The 16,519-nt window shown below is 41.7% G+C and overlaps 2 protein-coding genes and 1 long non-coding RNA gene across 5 annotated transcripts; 2 read left to right on the top strand and 1 right to left on the bottom strand.

Annotated features, from left to right (window-relative positions):
• Positions 1–1,061: 1,061 nt before the first annotated feature.
• Positions 1,062–7,399, bottom strand: LOC131114554 (uncharacterized). 3 transcript variants are annotated; one of them, XR_009121870.1, is made up of 5 exons: positions 7,209–7,399; positions 5,446–5,588; positions 3,999–4,115; positions 3,776–3,873; positions 1,062–1,814 (listed from the first exon to the last, which is right to left on the bottom strand). It is a non-coding gene; the product is annotated as an uncharacterized LOC131114554 (long non-coding RNA). The 3 variants fall into 3 exon arrangements; XR_009121864.1 differs by having other exon boundaries at positions 7,255–7,396; XR_009121876.1 differs by lacking the exon at positions 7,209–7,399 and adding an exon at positions 6,797–7,154.
• si:ch211-255i20.3 (transmembrane emp24 domain-containing protein 11) lies at positions 3,600–6,033 on the top strand. Its single transcript, XM_058064329.1, has 5 exons — positions 3,600–3,866; positions 4,012–4,103; positions 5,456–5,581; positions 5,664–5,810; positions 5,877–6,033. The coding sequence occupies exons 1-5, from the start codon at positions 3,737–3,739 to the stop codon at positions 6,024–6,026; spliced, it is 645 nt and encodes a 214-aa protein (XP_057920312.1). The 5' UTR covers positions 3,600–3,736; the 3' UTR covers positions 6,027–6,033.
• LOC131114522 (probable E3 SUMO-protein ligase RNF212) lies at positions 6,909–16,322 on the top strand. The gene is made up of 13 exons (XM_058064328.1): positions 6,909–7,057; positions 7,231–7,354; positions 8,883–8,944; positions 9,029–9,103; positions 9,199–9,255; positions 9,335–9,393; positions 10,313–10,366; positions 12,127–12,185; positions 13,689–13,749; positions 14,341–14,380; positions 14,448–14,502; positions 15,905–15,974; positions 16,051–16,322. The coding sequence occupies exons 2-13, from the start codon at positions 7,246–7,248 to the stop codon at positions 16,169–16,171; spliced, it is 822 nt and encodes a 273-aa protein (XP_057920311.1). The 5' UTR covers positions 6,909–7,057; positions 7,231–7,245; the 3' UTR covers positions 16,172–16,322.
• The last annotated feature ends 197 nt before the right edge of the window (positions 16,323–16,519 follow it).

The raw sequence follows: 16,519 nt of genomic DNA, 5'->3' as shown, positions 1-16,519 counted from the left end.
GTAATGTACAAATATGAAAGTAGTCATTGGTATTCTTTTACGCTAGCAAGGTACTAGTTTAATACATAAAATATTTTTTGTACAAAATAATACAACAACTGTAAAATGTGTATGGTCAATAAAATTGTGTTGATATGTGAGGACACTTTTCTTTTGGCATCCCAGAGTAGTATTACTTCATATATTACGTAACAAACTGAAATTTCATTCCAGTCCAGGGTGTACCCCGCCTCTCGCCCGAAGAAGAGCTGGGATAGGCTCCAGCACCCCCCGTGACTCTCGTGAGGATAAGCAGTAGAAAATGAATGAATGGCGACTCCAAATTGTCCATAGGTATGAATGTGAGTGTGAATGGTTGTTTGTCTATATGTGCCCTGTGATTGGCTGGCCACCAGTCCAGGGTGTACCCCGTCTCTCACCCGAAGGCAGCTGGGATAAACCCTAATGAGGATAAGCGGCATAGATAATGGATGGATGGATTGTAGTTTGTAGAACAAACTTAGTCAAATACATATTAAAATATGTGGCAAATACATATTAAAATATATGGCTTTCATGGCTCTCTTAGCCAAAAAGGTTCCCGACCCCTGTCTTAGAGCAAAGAGCAAACACACTCAAGAAGACAGATTGAATAGCAATAGCAAACATCTGCTCGCCTGCTGTCTGTTTTGAATGATGAAGGACAGGAAAATTACTGAATTACAGAATGACAGGACACAGTAGGAGAGGCGATCCAGTTTCCAGCTCTTAAACTTTCCTACACAGTTTACTTGAAAGCTGCATGAGCTAAGGTCATGGTGACGAATACACTCCTGATTAAAATTTTAAAAATTGCAATATTCCGAAAATAAAATTGCAGATATTCCAAAATTACATTTTGCAATGTTTGATCTTAAGGAGGTTCTCAGTAGAGCTTCAAATGCAAAAAGAAGAAATGGGAGTGTTTTGAGTAAGAAATTTATTGCAAACAAGCCTCAAACTGAAATAGGCTATTTATTAGCACATTACTGACCACAGCCTTAAAAGCCAAAATCTTGGCAAAAATTTAATTTTATGTCCTTTTTATCATGTATTCACACCATCATGATCTCTTGGTGGCAAAGGCAAACAAGCTTTTGAGCTGCATAAGCAAGGCCTCTCGCAGCGCACCATGGCTGCTGAGGTTGCAAGCACTAAGACAGGCGCAAGAAAATGTTGGTAACCTTGACAGCCCTGATGCCATGATGCCTTTCAATGTTCCTGGCATGGCAAGGAGATCCCACTGAGATATGTCACAGTGGAGTCGGTACAATCATTACAGTATCTGGTTCTTTTTCCTTCAATGGAACAATGGAGCTTCATGTTAGGGGTGTCAAACTGCGTGTGGAAATGTTGCAGGAGGCATCCCATATTACTAGAGGCCCTCGTCTGTGTGGTAATGACTTCTTCCAGAGGAACAACGTCACACTTTTGGACCATCCTGCATGTTTCCCTGATTGAGAACCCAATTGAGAACATTTAGGGATGTATGGCAAAAGACGTTTAATCAAAGGAACATCAGTTCCAGACAGTGGAGCCATCTTTACCACTTCCCACTAGCCTCCTGGAAACGCTAGCATCAAGCATACTCAAAACAATTTTGTGTTTTGTTTCACTCCCATTTCTTGTTTTTGCATTTGAAACTCATTAAGATCCATCCATTTACTATGTCCCTGATTCTCACCTGGGTCGTGGGATGTTTTTGGAATGTGGAAGGAAACCGGGAGGAGGGAGATTCTGCAAACTCCACACAGGGATGCCCAAGCGCAGATTCAAACCCAGGTCTTTCAGAGCTCCTGACAGTGTGGCCAAACACACCATTAAGATCCAACAGTGCAAAATGTAAATTATTGGAATTTTAAAAACTGGTCTTAAAATAATAATAACAAAGACACTTTCTTTGAAAATAATTGGGAATTATTATTTTTTTAGAATTACTCAACTTTGCCTATTGCAAATATGTGCAATATGATTGACAAAGAGTATATTGATTCAGCATTCACACGTTGGTGTGCCATTGCTGACATGTGGGAGGACATGGTGATCTGATACTTGACTTCAGTGTGATGACAACTTAAGCAGATGCTAACGTTGAGAGGGATCTAACCTCCGCGCGGATGTGGGTGTTTACATTATAAATGACCTCATGTAAGGAAAGTATACTGTGTGTCAGTCATCTACTATGTCAAATAAGTTTGATATTTGAGATTTGCTTGTCAGGAAGTGAAACGGGTACTCTTGCAACATTTTGAGATGTATGCCACATGTGTTAATGGACAAGTGTAAAGAAGACACACTTTAATAGTATATACTTGTTAAGCATGATGGGAATTAACTAATGGGAGTGTCACCAGACCTTGTGTCACAAGATTTCGCAAAATTTAAACATGACAAGATTTCTCATTTAGAAAATAATAATAACTTAATGAATTAATCACACAATAGGCTCTATTTTTGTAGACCAGGCACAGAGGTCGGGGTGTTGCCAGCACACTTGTCAATGTTCATGAGCAGCGCAGTCTGGCGCAGCGCAGCGCAGCCACGCCTCCATCCTTCCCACCGGCGCAAGTGGCAAAGAGGGAGGAGAGCAGGCGTGCAAGGGTTTAACAGAGCCGAGTGTACACTAAAGACATTCATTCATTCATTCATTCACCCTGGACTGGTCGACAGCCAATCACAGGGCACATATAGACAAACAACCATTCACACTCACATTCATACCTATGGACAATTTGGTGTCGCCAATTAACCTAGCATGTTTTTGGAATGTGGGAGGAAACCGGAGTACCCGGAGAAAACCCACGCATGCACGGGGAGAACATGCAAACTCCACACAGAGATGGCCAAGGGTGGAATTGAACCCTGGTCTGCGCGCTAACCACTCGACCGCCGTGCAGGCACATTAAACAGTGGCAGGCTAATCCAGGCATATAGCATGGTCTACATCGCCAAATGATGACAATTTCACAGTATCTCATCGTCCTTGAGAAAAAATTCATAGTAAAAAGCCAGATTTTAACAACCGAACGTTACTTTGTTTTTATTTGGTGTTAATTATTAGTTGTCTAATTCGTCACTTTCTCTGTTTCCACAAAGACTTGGCTCATTTGCATACTAACAGTGATTGAATGAAGGGGCGATAAGAGCTATGAAGAAACCGAGCTGTCTTGTGCTTTTTCCGTAAGTTTCACTTACTAAAATGTTAATTTGAGGGGCAGGCCATTTATTTAGGGGAGCGTCTAGGGGAGCGCCACACTGAAATTAGAGCTCAATAACTGAAAAAAAACCTTTATCATTTTGCCAGCCTCAATATTCATGTGTGTCTGTTTTCCTCATCTCTCGCCTCCAAACAGGCAGTTCGCTCTGTGCATTCCTTTCAGCACCTTGGTGCGTTTGTTCCACTGAACAACGGCATGAATAAAGTGAGTCGTTTTGCCAGTCAGTTTGTAAAGGCGTGAATATATATTAAAATATTTAAAAAAAACACAAACATACATGTGTCACGTTGCTGCTTGCTATCTTGGTGTTGTCACACGCAGCAACACCTGTCAGTTTCTCACAGCGTCCAGCATACACGCACACGTGTTATTGTAGTCTGTGGAAACCGCTTTTGGATTTCACATTTGCAGAAGATTTGCATTTGACTGCCTTTTATTGGACCCCGCGGTCAAACATTCTGTCAGCGTGTTGGGCTTTAATAGGCCTTTAAGGAGCGACGATGACGCTGCGGCAGGCTGGGTTTCTTCTGCAGTCTTACCTAATGTTGGCATCGGCCATGTATTTTGATCTGGGCGAGCAGGAGGAAAGATGCATCATTGAGGAGATTCCTGAAGACATGCTGGTGACAGGTGAGCCCTGGAGAAGGATACAGACTGGACTGAGCATTCATAGAAGTGCCCCTTCAGCAAACTCTGCAGAACACTTTAGAACGAGTCTTATAAAAGTCTATGACTTATGGCGTAAGACTCAGGTGAGCATACCTTTTATCCTTAGGACATTTCCTGCTGGCGCCGTGGGACTCAAAGTCCTCCACCCACTCTCCTCACCTCGGTGTCACTGTGACGGTCAAAGACCCAAACCACGAGGTAAAGAAACTCCTTAAATACATACAAAAGAAACCTCTTTGTAAGTCAAACACAATTTGACGCTGGTCAACTTCATTCATTCATTCATTCATTTTCTACCGCTTTTTCCTCACGAGGGTTGCAGGGGGTGCTGGAGCCTATCCCAGCTGTCTTTGGGCGAGAGGCGGGGTACAACCTGGACTGGTGGCCAGCCAATCACACATATAGACACATAGGGCACATATAGACAAACAACCATTCACACTCACATTCATACCTATGGACAATTTGGAGTCGCCAATTAACCTAGCATGTTTTTGGAATGTGGGAGGAAACCGGAGTACCCGGAGAAAACCCACGCATGCACAAGGAGAACATGGAAACTCCACACAGAGATGGCCGAGGGTGGAGCTGGTCAACTTGTTGGATTTTTATACTGACTGGGATACAAGCGTAAAAAGAAGTGATGTACAAGAGCATTGCTCCTTTTATTATAATTTTTATTATCATTACCTTCTCCAGGCTGCATGGCAACCAAGTGGTTAACGAGCAGGCCTCACAGCTAGGAGACCCAGGTTCAATTCCACCCTCGGCCATCTCTGTGTGGAGTTTCCATGTTCTCCCCGTGCATGCGTGGGTTTTCTCCAAGTACTCCGGTTTCCTCCCACATTCCAAAAACATGCTAGGTTAATTGGCGACTCCAAATTGTCCATAGGTATGAATGAGAGTGTGAATGGTTGTTTGTCTATATGTGCCCTGTGATTGGCTGGCGATCAGTCCAGGGTGTACCCCGCCTCTCGCCCGAAGACAGCTGGGATAGGCTCCAGCACCCAGGTTAAGCGGTAGAAAATGAATGAATGAATTATCTTCGCCATTTTGTACTGAGCAGCCAGAGCAGAGAAGAATGTACCCGTGTGTCTTCCTGCGACACAGTAATTCAATTCCCTTTTCGAAACCATCATTACACGGGTAAGCTTTTGAAGTGATATCACAAAAAAGAAAAAGAAAAACATTTAAACCGTATGCAAAAACATACGGTTGAAGTGTGAAATGCAGCTAGCAAACTTTATTTTCTTGTTCAACATGAAAGAAGAGCCCACAAACCGCAACAAAACGGTTCTAAACAAAATAGTTCCCGGGTGAATTATTGTATGTAGCAACCCCCCTACTAGAGAAAATTAAAGACTATAAGGGGGTTCAACATTTGGATTTTTCGTGCAACAATCTATGCTCAAATATTTGGTCAAATTGTACAACCACAAGGAGATTCAACTTTATTTGTTCCACTGTATTGTCTTAAAACGTCTTCCATTTTGATCATTTACTGTTATTTTATTCGTCATTTGCTTCTAATGCACTGTACCTCTCGGCAGCTTTTGATGACCAAGCGCTTCGGCATCGTCGCTAAATTCAGCTTCACAGCCCACATGTCCGGTCAGCACTTCCTCTGCTTTCAAACCAACTCCTCAAGGTTCTCCGTCTTTGCTGGAGAACGTCTGGTGAGACCTGCAGAGACAGAAACAAACAAACAATTGCAAGGACTTCTTCTCACGTTTCTTCTTCTTCTTCTTACACATGAAGAAGTTACACTTACACGTCCAGATCGGAGAGCACACCATTAATCCACAAGCGGATAGAACCAAAGAAAACTTGGAGACGCTGGAAAACGGTCTCCAGCATCTTATTGATCAGATGGTGTACATCGCCAAGCAGCAGGACTACCAGATGGTGAGATATTTCACCAAAAAAAGGTTCAAGCAATAAACAGAGTGACATGAACGTGTCTGTGTTCAGGAAAAAGAGGAGATGTTTCGTCAGATCAGCGAGGACACCAACAGTAAAGTGCTGTGGTGGGCCGTGGTGCAGATCTTCATCCTGCTCTCTGTTGGTTTCTGGCAGATGAAACGACTCAAAGACTTCTTCATCGCCAAGAAACTTGTCTGATTAACACATTATTATGGGAATACACTATTTACTTTTATACAGTACAGGCTTTTTTTCGGTCCTTCATCACTGAATAATCCATGTATCTGTTGTTACACATCGTATCTTTAATGAGACACATACACAAAATATAAGCAAAATCTAAATTCTAAATCTCTATATGTAAATGATATGGTGCTATTAATTATTAGCATTAGGTCGGGAAAAGGGGTAGGATTAAATAAGCTGTGTTTCTTCCTACTCCTTTTCTGACATGTTGAATTGTGCCAATGTGATGTTCCTTCATAATAATAATAATGAACCAGATGGGCTGCACCGTGGACTAGTGGTTGGTACGCAGGCCTCACAGCTAGGAGACCCGAGTTCAATTCCTCCCTCTGCCATCTCTGTGTGGAGTTTGCATGCTCTCACCGTACCTGCTAGAAAAAACCTGCTAGGTTAATTGGCGAATTCAAATTGTCCATAGGTATGAATGTGAGTGTGAATGGTTGTTTGTCTATATGTGCTCTGTGATTGGCTGCGGTGTACCCCGCCTCTCGCCCGAAGACAGCTGGGATAGGCTCCAGCACCCCCGCGAGGCTCGTGAGGATAAGCGGTAGAAAATAAATGAATAGCCGCACCTAGAGATGGTCTTTGAGGTGATAATGTGAAAATATTAACTAATATAACTTTTATGTGACCAAATAAACAACACGTGTTGGTTAAACTCATGTTAGCTGACTGTAGTCTTTTGTACTGGACATAGTAAAACAACAATTCCATATACTTACGCATGTGTCAGTAGACGACAGCTCGTCGCTAAGCTAGCTTTTTCAAGATGGTATAAATTGGTGTTCAAATCAAATAAATAGATGTGGTGACGATAAAGTTAATTTAAAAGAAAAATACAAAATACAGAAAATGAATAATAGAATCAACCCAGTCAGCTTATCTTCGGCGGGGCAGAGAGATGCTAGGGGCGATTTTAGCTAACTCACGTTAGCCTCACTTGCTAGCTGACAACACCTGATGGGATTGGGTCAAAATAAAAGGTAAGTCTGAGCTCATTAAATAAACAACATTCTGGGCAAATAAAACGATCCACACTAATATAGTGGACCGTTAAATTAAGCTTGTGTTGTTTAGCTGAAGTAGCGTTAGACATTAGCAATATTTCAAGCTAGCTGAAGAAAGAAATCTTACAAATCACTCCATCTTTTTGCAGGGGATTAAAAAAGAAATGTCTCACTGGATCTGCTGCAACTCCTGCTTTCTTCCGCCCTCTTACGAGCGCAGACTGGCACTAACGACGTGTGGACATATTATATGCAGTATTTGCTACCACAAAGGTATAGTAAGTTTATTTTAAAAAACACAATTGAGCCAACAGAGACCTCTGTTGGGCTTCATCTTATACTACAGAGGGCTCGATTTCCACATTGTTGAATGAACAGTAAAGTGAGCATGATTGTTTGTAAGGGCACAATTTGAGGGTTCAAGGCCACCAAAGGGTCACCTGACAATCAGATGACACTGATAATAATAATTAATTCACAGTCACATTCACACGTGTGGACCATCTCAGCATGCATGTTTTTTGGGAAGTACCCCAAGCACATTCTAACCCGGATCTCCAGACTGTGCTAACCACTGCTCCACCTGTACTATATTATTCAACACGATCATCCCCCAGGACCTGGTACGCAAGTTGGAGCCACTGGGCCTCAAGACCTCCCTGTGCAACTGGCTGCTTGACTTCCTCACAGATAGAACCCAGTATGTCAGAGTGGGCAACAACACATCCAGTGTCATCTCCCTGAACACCGGCTCACCCCAGGGATGTGTTCTGAGCCCCCTGTTGTTTACCCTAATGACCCATGACTGTCGCCCCAAGTACAGCAGCAACCATATCCTGAAGTACGCGGACGACACAACAGTTGTGGGCCTCATTCAGGACAACAACGAACTGGCTTACAGGGAGGAAGTGCGACACCTTGTGGATTGGTGCAAGGCGAACAACCTGATCCTGAACGTTGACAAAACAAAGGAGATCATCGTCGACTTCAGGAGATCCAGACCCAGCCACACTCCACTCAGCATCAACGACACAGCCGTAGAAGTTGTGAACACAACCAAGTACTTGGGGGTGCATATCACGGACAACCTCGGCTGGTCACTCCACACCTCCGCTCTGGCGAAGAAGGCACAGCAGCGACTGCACTTCCTGCGGCGGATGAGAAGAGCCTCCCTCTCCCCTCCTATCCTTACCACCTTCTACAGAGGGACTATCGAGAGCCTGCTGACCAACTGCATCTCCGTCTGGTCTGGGAGCTGCAAGGCCTCGGACTGGACGTTACTGCAGAGAGTGGTGAGGACAGCAGAGAAGATCATCGGGACCCAGCTCCCCCCCATTAGGGAAATAGCAAACAGCCGGTGTGTATCTAGAGCCCATCGGATCTGCTCTAACCCCACACACCCCCAGCATGGACTGTTCTCTCGCCTGGCATCGGGGAGAAGGCTCTGCAGCATCCGCTGTAGGACGACCAGGTTCAGAGACAGCTACTTCCCCCTGGCCATCAGACTGCTGAATGCCAAATAAGCCCCTCTATCTTACTTACATTATTATTATTTATTTTAATTATTTAAATTATTTGGGCAATTTACTGTTCACGCTGCACTTTACATTATGTTGTTCATATTTGGTGTCTATTTATTCTCCACATTATTATTATTGTTATTATTTATTATTACTTATCTTCCTGGGAGCCAGGCAACGACATTTCGTTGGCAATTTCACTACTGTGTTTTTGTGCAATGACAATAAAGGAAGTCTATCTATCTATCTATCTATCTATCTATCTATTATTTGTCTTTCAGGTAAACGAAGCGAGTGTTTAATATGCAGCAACAAATGTCAAGTGTCACCTCTCACTGACCAAGCAAGTATATTATTGTTGATTCTACCTCCAAATATGACTATACAGAATAGTAAATATGTGTTTTTATTCTTGCTATTTTTCCAGAGCAGCTCTGAAGTGAAGGCCTTGTTCTCCAACATCAACGTTGTGGCAAAAAAACATGTTTCAGAAATCAGCAAGGTTTGATTGCTCCTTTCACGTCTTACGTTAATATTTGTGATATCTATAGTACAATGCATGTTACACATATACTATGTTGTCTGCCTTCACTGCAGGTGTTAATGTTCCAGGCAAGACATCAGAAAAGGCTGCTTACACACTACCAGAAAAAGGTGAGAGACATCGCTTCACAGCTTTCATGCATCTGGTGATTTTGCTGATGTAACTTGTTTTTTTGTTTTTTTTTAACAGAATGAGAAGCTAGAGGAGGTCCTTGTCAAGACGAAGCAGGAAATGCAGCAAATGGCCAAGTGAGTCAGGTTCATAGAGAGAATGTAAAAAAAAAATATCCTTAGACCAGCAATGAACGGGCCTTTAATTGGCATTGGCATTGACCATCAAAGTTTGTCGCCATGCCCTGCCCCGGTGACCGGGCTCCCAACTCCCTTGACATCATTTAGCCAGCTCCTCCTTTATAATTCTGGGCCAGTTCCTCAGCCTTCTCACATTCATCCTCACGCCACTAGTGGTCTCTTTTTCACCAAGCTTCTTCATGTTGTAGTTGTAGTCCATCCCTGTCTTGTATAAGTCCATGATGTTATCCCTTGGGTTCTTTGACAGCTCTTTTGGTGGCTTTTAGTGTGCTTCTTTGACAGGCATCTTATCCACATAAAGAGTAAAGATCGAGAGTACTTTCCAACAAGGACAGGTCTCATTTGTGTTTCACGTGATCATAACTCAGTGGAGGTCAGAATGCTTCTTGGTTGGGAGGATCACATGCTTATTTCCTGCAATCTACTCATATCTTTGTCGGGGGTAAACATACAAAATCATTCATTCATTTTCTACCGCTTTTTCCTCACGAGGGTCGCGGGGGTGCTGGAGCCTATCCCAGCTGTCTTTGGGCGAGAGGCGGGGTACACCCTGGACTGGTGGCCAGCCAATCACAGGGCACATATAGACAAACAACCATTCACACTCACATTCATACCTATGGACAATTTGGAGTCGCTGGAGTACCCGGAGAAAACCCCCGCTTACACGGGGAGAACATGCAAACTCCACACAGAGATGCCCGAGGGTGGAACTGAACCCTGGTCTCCTAGCTGTGAGGTCTGCGCGCTAACCACTAGACCGCCGTGCCGCCATACAAAATCAGTAATCAAATATTTTCCCCACTGCACCTTTGGGATTTAAACATAAATAACAATTTATTTCTCTGCACTACAGGAAGCTGCACGAACAGAGTACCTACATTGCAAAACTGGAATATTCTCTTCAAAGGTAAGAGAGTTACTTGTAACAACAATATTATGGTCATGATTAACAGGCCTTGTCATCATTATTGTCACTATTATGTTATCATTATTGAGTGTATGAAGTGTTTGTTTTGTGACATGGACCTGTCACCATGTTGGTTTAGCTCAGTACTTCTCAAATAGTGTTGTGGGGCCCCCACAGGGAATTGTCGGGTGGAACCGAGAGACTTTCATTTAAATGCAGACCTACCAACATGTACAAATTTCTAATATATATAATATTCAACATGCAATTTGACTCTTTAATATATTGTATGCTCTCCATTTTGTTGTATTGTATTTTCCTGGTTTCATTTTACAGTTCAGTCTGTACATTCCAGATAAATGTATTAATATTAGTAGTTTCTCTAGTATTTCAAATCGGGGGGATTCTGTCCCTTAGGGGGTAATGACAGAAAATAATTGAGAAGCACTGGTTTAGCGACGAGTGGTTAGCGCGCAGACCTCACAGCTAGGGGACCAGGGTTCAATTCCATCTCTGTGTGGAGTTTGCATGTTCTCCCCTTGCATGCGTGGGTCTTCTCCGGGTACTCCGGTTTCCTCCCACATTCTAAAAACATGCTAGGTTAATTGGCGACTCCAAATTGTCCATAGGTATGAATGTGAGTGTGAATGGTTGTTTGTCTATATGTGCCCTGTGATTGGCTGGTGACCAGTCCAGGGTGTACCCTGCCTCTCGCCCAAAGAGAGCTGGGATAGGCTCCAGCACCCCCCGCAACCCCTGTGAGGAAAAAGCGGTAGAAAATGAATGAATGAATCAATGGTTTAGCTAATGTTAGTCTTAGCTTCTCTACGAGTTTTTCAAGGAGCAAATTGTTCCCTTCTCCGCCGCTAGGTGTCACCCTTGGTACATTTACAAATCAGTGGCGAGACACAGTCAGGGCGCTGTTTAGAACGTCTAGTATCTGCATATCTACTTTTTAATCTTATTACTTCATTTGATTATTATAATTGTTACTATATAACAACTTATTTAGTTAAATATTAAAAATGGTTGCTCTTGGGTGAAGCGGAAATTATACCTTAAGTTTGACATCTGCTCCATTCTGAAAGGCCTCAGGTCATCCTAAGCCAGAGTGTTTAATCAGCTAAGTCAATGTTCTGCATATGCCTTCAAGCTGAGGTCACCAAGGTTGCCAGTTGAGTCTACCAGTCATATGCTAGGATGTGACTGATAACATAACTATGACCGTCCTCCCGAATGAGTTTTACATAACGTTTACAAGTAAAGTCTTGTGGCAGTGCATCAAATGACCTTGTGCGTACAGTACGGGAGCTCTGGTTGGGTCCATGACAGTGTAGTCTTTGTATGGCAGACGGATAATCTCTGCAGGCATCTGCCCACTTTGTCTATTTGGAACACTGCAGGGGTCATCGTGTCGCCACCACCACTCTCTCTCCCCTCCTCTCTCTCTTCTTGCTGAACATCTCCAGAACTGCAATCAGAGAAATAAGATCAATCTAAAAGTTTTTCTTAGGGTATCATTTTTTAAAGTTGGTGTCATGGACGTGGTGACCTCAGTGCAAGTCATGTGACCACACCCTGGTTAAATAAAGTCAACACATATCGCTTACAGACTTTTGTCCTCTTAACCCCTGAAGTTATTAATTGTCTGCCTTCAGGGCGCATGTAGGCTATCTTGTTTCTGGCCCTCATACCCACAACTTAAGTTTGTTTGTGTATTCATACTGATGCATATTGTTTATCCTCTGGCTCTCTTTCAGTTCATTATCTACGTCTCAGATGAGCCACAGCTCCCAAACCTCACATGGACGAAAAGCAGGTAAACACCACCGCCGTCACGACGACCATACAATCTAATGACATCCAAACGCTGTCCTACTGTGTGTACAACACATTCATATAATATAGTTTGGTTCTTAACAAGGACCACCCACATGCAGTAAAAACCACAAGTGAAGAGTGAGACCACACCAACAAAACATGTTCCTGTCACACTAATGACAGGTGTTAATTATAATAATTATTATTATTGCAATTACCAAACACTTTAACTTGTCAGCATGCGACGGTAATACAAATACAGCTGTTGCTTTGTGTGTCTCTTTTCGTGGGGACGGTTAAAGTAGTTTTTGGTTTGTGTCATACGAAATTACATCATGCTTTTAAACCTTTTTTAACAACACAACATGAAGTTATCGACTTAGGAATGTTGGATTTCAGCAGTAGACGTGCGTCTGTGCATTTTATAACAGGCACAGGCAATTAAAAAAACATTCATCATGTTCTCCTGGGCTACATGTCAGTGTTCTGTCATTTTAAAGATAATGTACTTAAAATTGCACATTTAATATCTCACTATATTGATAAATAGTTGCTGATATAGTTAATCTTCAAACAGCTAAAATAATGCACAAGGCTAAAAATAAGCAATTAGCTAAAAATGTCATCCAATACTTCTCTACAAGAGAGGAGAAATATGATCTCAGGGAAGAAGTACATTTGAAACACTTCTATGCTAGGACTATGTTATGCTAGCCATAGCATTTCAGTATGTGGAATCAAACTATGGAATGGATTGAGTAAGGAAATCAAACAATGCACAACGATGAGCCAATTCAAGAAACAATACAAGCAGTTGATGTTTGCTAAATACAAGGATGAAGAGTCTTGAACCAGTCATGATGTGATTGTATGGTCATATCACCTCGTACTTTAAAAATTAAAATTGAAATTAAAATTAAAATTAAAATTAAAATTAAAATTAAAATTAAAATTAAAATTAAAATTAAAATTAAAATTAAAATTAAAATTAAAATTAAAATTAAAATTAAAATTAAAATTAAAATTAAAATTAAAAAAATCTTATACTATATTAGGAAAGCAGGAAGTGAACAAATGTAACAGATAAAAGTAAAAGTAAAAGTACCAGATGGAGGGGTAGGATTTAATAAGCTTTGCTTCTTCCTACTCCTTTTGGACATGTGGAACTGTGAACTGATTATGGGATGCATTCAATTGTAATCTGATGCATGTTCAAATGAAAATAAAATGAAATAAAACCATTACCATTACCATAAATAGCAGTTACGATCCCATCTACTGTACAGACTTGTAATGACAATCTACCCAGGCAGTCCCATTATAATGTGTTTGTGAGCTAGGGTGAGCAGCTAGCACCAAATGTAAAAAAAAAAATGCAAAAATTAAAGTAGCACCAAATCTATTTGTGGCAGTTAATATGTAATCGTGACAGGCCGCCACAAATAAATGCAAGTATAGGATACACTGAACAGTAAGAAAGTGATTGTTCTTTGGCCTCCAGTGGTGCAGATGCCATTCAACTCCCCCGTGTCCCTCTCCAGACATTCCTCGTCCAGCAACATGTAAGTACCATACCTTGGGTACGTAGGAGCTATTTGACAGTACAAATACACACAATCTCGGGCTCAACCTCATGTCTTATGTTAGCTTTAGCCACTGTAGATCTTTGCTCTGCCCTGGGGCTATCCACACACACACACACACACACACACCTGAACAAGCGCAGCTTTGCTTGGCTTTAGTCATGAATCCCTCTTGGGTTTCCGAGACCTCATTGACTCAGGCCTGATTGGCTAGCCAAGTTTTAATAGTGTAAATGTTATCTTATCCTCTGTGACTTTAGATTGTGGCGCTGACTGATGGCAGATATTATATCAGCCCCTTTCTGCGGGCTTTGCTGCTATTTCTGCGAAATAATTCCTCGCCGACAATAGGCTTATTTTTGTTGCTTTACATAATATTTATTTTAATTACTCACTCATATTAGTTTTTCTCACTTTTGGTGTGTTTCCAGACTGGCAAAGTCCATATATATCATCAGCATAGGCATCAAAACACGTTAATAAATACATTTTGTCAATGTACAAGTAAGGGTTGTGGCAGACTAAACTCAGTAACATTATTATTTGTGCTGTAAATGTCTTGTCTGGCAGTGCTGACCGCATGGAAGTGGATGAACGGATATTCAAGAAAGTAAGTCTTTATATTTCACGTCACGTTGTGTTATGTAATTGATTGACATATTCTCTGTTTGTGTCAGCCTGTGAACGTCCCCAGACTGTCACTGATCAGCCCTCCACACAACGGACGCATGGGTTTGTACTTCTTGTGTTAAGTGTATCGCTATGTTCTTAAGCATCTAAAACAGGGGTCTCAAACTCGCGGGCCGCATTTGGTCCGCGGGACGCTAGTTTGAGGCCCTCACCTTGATACCAAAGTTTAATGTTGAAATGACACTTAAAGCTGTGTACACACCGGACACAATTAACATGATTTTGCCCCGCCCATACTGTTACCCTATCCTGTTACCCCGCCCTGTTTTGCTTTGGATTAGCAATGAAGCTAAAGGCTTATGACGCTGGGTACAAATAAATGCAGGAAATGATTTGGAATAAAACGGAAAATACACGTCAAGATAAAGCATCTCATCAAACATGTTGTTAAAGTTACGGCGCTGCTCCCAGATGGAACTGAGTACGATGCTAACTTGCTAATTGGGTAAAATTATTACGTTTCATTAATGTTCACTTTAAAGGTTAAATAACTGTTAATACTGTACATTTCAATCTGAAAAAAATAATTTCTCTACCAACTGTTTGTGGTTTCTTACGTTTCTTATTTGCTGTTTTATTATTATTTATTACTGATTGATTGATTTTTTGTCTTTATTCTTAATTTGTTTATTTATTTTTTTAATCTTCTTTTGTGTATAGAAAAATAAAAATTAAGATATTTGAGAACAGTGGAATGTTTTATCAGATATTTTGGTGTAGAAAACCGGAACCAAAGTACTGAAAAACTGTAGGGTATAGCAGAAGCAAAAGCATTGAAGATAGTTTTTTTATAGATTTTTTTTCCAGTTTTTAATAAATGCGTTTTGGTTTTTTTTTTGAAAACCTGATGCGGCCCGGCTTCACCCAGAACCTAGCTCCGGTGGCCCCCAGGTAAATTGAGTTTGAGACCCCTGATCTAAAATCTCCAAATGAAGCACCACTCCGACACTAAAACGATGCCGCCATCACTAACCAGACCTTCCAGAATCGCAACATCATTTCCCATGATTAAAATCTCGAGTGTGTAATCGCTCTTCCATGCAAGGATGCACCTGGTGGCGACTTACTCATTGCTAGCCATCCCAAAATGCGTTATGTTACGTCGCCAAGTACACTAGCGGCCCCCAAAATGGTTGTAATGTGTCCTCCCGTTCTCAAGGATCTTCCCATGTGAACTTGCCAAGTCATTTCCCCGTAGTCCGCTACGAAGAAACAGGCGGTATTTCAACGAAGCACAGTGTCAGACACAAGCTTAAATCTTTTAGCGTCTTTAGCCAGCTAACCTCGGTAAATACTTGGGGGTGTCACAAGAGACCCAACTCGGGAGACGGATGATGCACAAGATATTTTTTTCTCTTCACCCCAAGTAAATACAGTAGTATTAGTACAGTAAGGCTTTCTTTCTGCTCTGGTTGGTCTGATTTTGTTATGTTTTTATCTGTAGGCACTGTTCCTCACAGGACGTCCAGCCAGATATCACTGGCCAACCACTCCACGTTCTCAGCCACAGTCAGGTGATCACCGTCTTTTTGCGATCTATTAACTTCATTCATCAGAAGAACAGTCCTGATTTCAAGTCTCCTCTTCTAGTCGCTGTCAAAGAACACAAATGAGCCCAAACGTCTCCCCCGGTTGGAATTCTCCCATCTTCAGGACTTCCCAGCCTTTCAGAAACTTGTCTTTATCCTCCCCAATGCACTTTCCGCCATAGCAGGTGGACGCACAAGATCACATCCACATGCATGCTATCAGTGTTAGTCAGTGTTTAGCAAAGGCGATTCATTAAAGACACAGAACACATCAACATAGCATCTTGATGCCTTAGTGCAGGGGTCTCAAACTCAATTTACTTGGGGGCCACTGGAGCTCGGGTCTGAGTGAGACTGAGCCGCATCAGGTTTTCAAAAAAAAAACAAAAAAAAAATGCATTTATTTTTAAAAAAAAAACTTCACTTTGGTTCCAATTTTCTACAAGAAAAGCTCTGATAAAACATTCAGTTGTTCTAAAATATCTTACTTTTTATTTTTCTGCACAAAATAAGATGAAAAATAAATAAAC

The sequence above is a fragment of the Doryrhamphus excisus genome, chromosome 2 (assembly GCF_030265055.1).
Source record: "Doryrhamphus excisus isolate RoL2022-K1 chromosome 2, RoL_Dexc_1.0, whole genome shotgun sequence".
NCBI lineage: Eukaryota > Metazoa > Chordata > Actinopteri > Syngnathiformes > Syngnathidae > Doryrhamphus > Doryrhamphus excisus.
Note: the sequence above shows the minus strand (reverse complement) of the source record. Positions and strands in the feature narration are given on the sequence as shown.